This window comes from Neltuma alba, unplaced genomic scaffold (genome assembly GCF_004799145.2).
Source record: "Neltuma alba isolate B1F8T4 unplaced genomic scaffold, ASM479914v2 tig00002315_pilon, whole genome shotgun sequence".
In the NCBI taxonomy this organism is placed as follows: Eukaryota; Viridiplantae; Streptophyta; class Magnoliopsida; order Fabales; family Fabaceae; genus Neltuma; species Neltuma alba.
Genome location: NW_021632818.1, coordinates 18,606 through 20,088, shown reverse-complemented (window position 1 = coordinate 20,088; position 1,483 = coordinate 18,606). Strand labels below are relative to the sequence as shown.

At 35.5% G+C, this 1,483-nt stretch overlaps 1 protein-coding gene across 1 annotated transcript; it reads left to right on the top strand.

Annotated features, from left to right (window-relative positions):
* Positions 1 to 568: 568 nt before the first annotated feature.
* Positions 569 to 1,196, top strand: LOC114722023 (disease resistance protein RLM3-like). Its single transcript, XM_028907933.1, has 2 exons — positions 569 to 698; positions 779 to 1,196. The coding sequence occupies exons 1-2, from the start codon at positions 598 to 600 to the stop codon at positions 1,194 to 1,196; spliced, it is 519 nt and encodes a 172-aa protein (XP_028763766.1). The 5' UTR covers positions 569 to 597.
* The last annotated feature ends 287 nt before the right edge of the window (positions 1,197 to 1,483 follow it).

Here is a 1,483-nt window from a genome sequence, read left to right as displayed (position 1 = left end):
ATCCCCTTGCTTGGTACAATTTTGTTTTTCACAGAAAACAAACATATATCAATTTATGCAGTCCAACCGCCAAAAAAAAAACAGAGAGAACAATTTAGTGTTTAAACTAGTAAAATTTCTTGCAACGAGCTTTTTGGAGTTGAAATTAATTTGATGATTTTAAGTAATTTTTTGTTTAATTTTTAGGTGGGATTTTAATATAATTTTCCCCAAAAAAAAAGAACACACGGCCGATTCACCTTCAACACGAGTATTTTTTTACTCGCTGTATATAGCTTCTTTAGAATAAATTCAGTTGGTGATAAGAAACATCAGACAAATCAATTAGTAAAATTTTTGGGTGCACTTGACTGGTAAGTTGACCACATGATGAATTCTTTCTTGCGCATTATTCCATCCACAAGACATGTTCTTCATTTTAGCATCAATCGTTCCGTAACTTGTTCCACTTCCTAAATATTTTGTTTGATGTTTTTATCACGTAATCAAGAGTCAAAGTATGGCACCTCCTGAGAAGATAAAGCCGAAAATATTACTTTATCACGTTAGTTTCGGGTTGGTGAAAAGTTTCAGGTCATAGCAAGAGATTATAGTCACATGGAGGCAACCTTTACTCTAACGCTCATAGAAGCTGTATTGATTTTGCTGGCTATAGCAATTTCTAAAGCTATCACATTAATCTCTCCACTTGATTCTAGGTAACATGTTCTTTAAATGTTCACTTTATGCTTTGCTCATAGTCCAATATTTATTATTCATGATTTTTTTCCATATCTAGTCGTAAAGATGCTGTTGATTCGATTCCCTCGGTTTCTTCTCCTTCTCAAATCATTGATGCTCCTCCTCCTGCAATCAAGTATGAAGTGTTTCTTAGCTTTAGAGGGGAAGACACTCGTCACACTTTCTCAAGTTATCTCTATGAGGCACTTCGCCAAGCGGGTATTCATACTTTTATGGATTACAAGCTCGACAAAGGAGATCATATCTCATCGAGCCTTCTTAAAACAATAGAGGAATCAGAGATATCTTTGATCATTTTCTCTGAAGATTATGCATCTTCAACATGGTGTATGGATGAACTCGTTCATATTATGAAATGTAAGGATAAGTACGGAAGGCTTGTCATCCCAATTTTCTACAACGTAGATCCATCAAATATTCGGAAACAGAATGGGAGATTTGGAGAGATTTGCTGAGCTCAAGCAGAGATCTAAGCACAACCAAAATAAAGTGCAAGAGTGGAAAAATGCTTTGACCGATTCAGTAAGCCTAGTTGGGTGGGATTCAAAGAATTTCTGGTAGCTTTCGTTCTGCTCATGATGCTCTTATTTTCTTTCTTAAATTTGGGCATTAAACATAACCATTATTTTAATTTATTTGTATGCTAGGCCTGAACTCGAACTTGTCAAAAAGATTGTCGAAGATGTTTTGAGCAAATTGAAGCACAAGCCACCCATTCACATGGAAGGCTTAGTTGGGATCA

Bases quoted from the DNA above. Each gene is read 5' to 3' on its own strand.
- LOC114722023 (XM_028907933.1), top strand. From the start codon at position 598: ATGGAGGCAACCTTTACTCTAACGCTCATAGAAGCTGTATTGATTTTG. The intron at 699-778 runs GTAACATGTTCT...TTCCATATCTAG, and splicing joins ATCTCTCCACTTGATTCTAG to TCGTAAAGATGCTGTTGATT.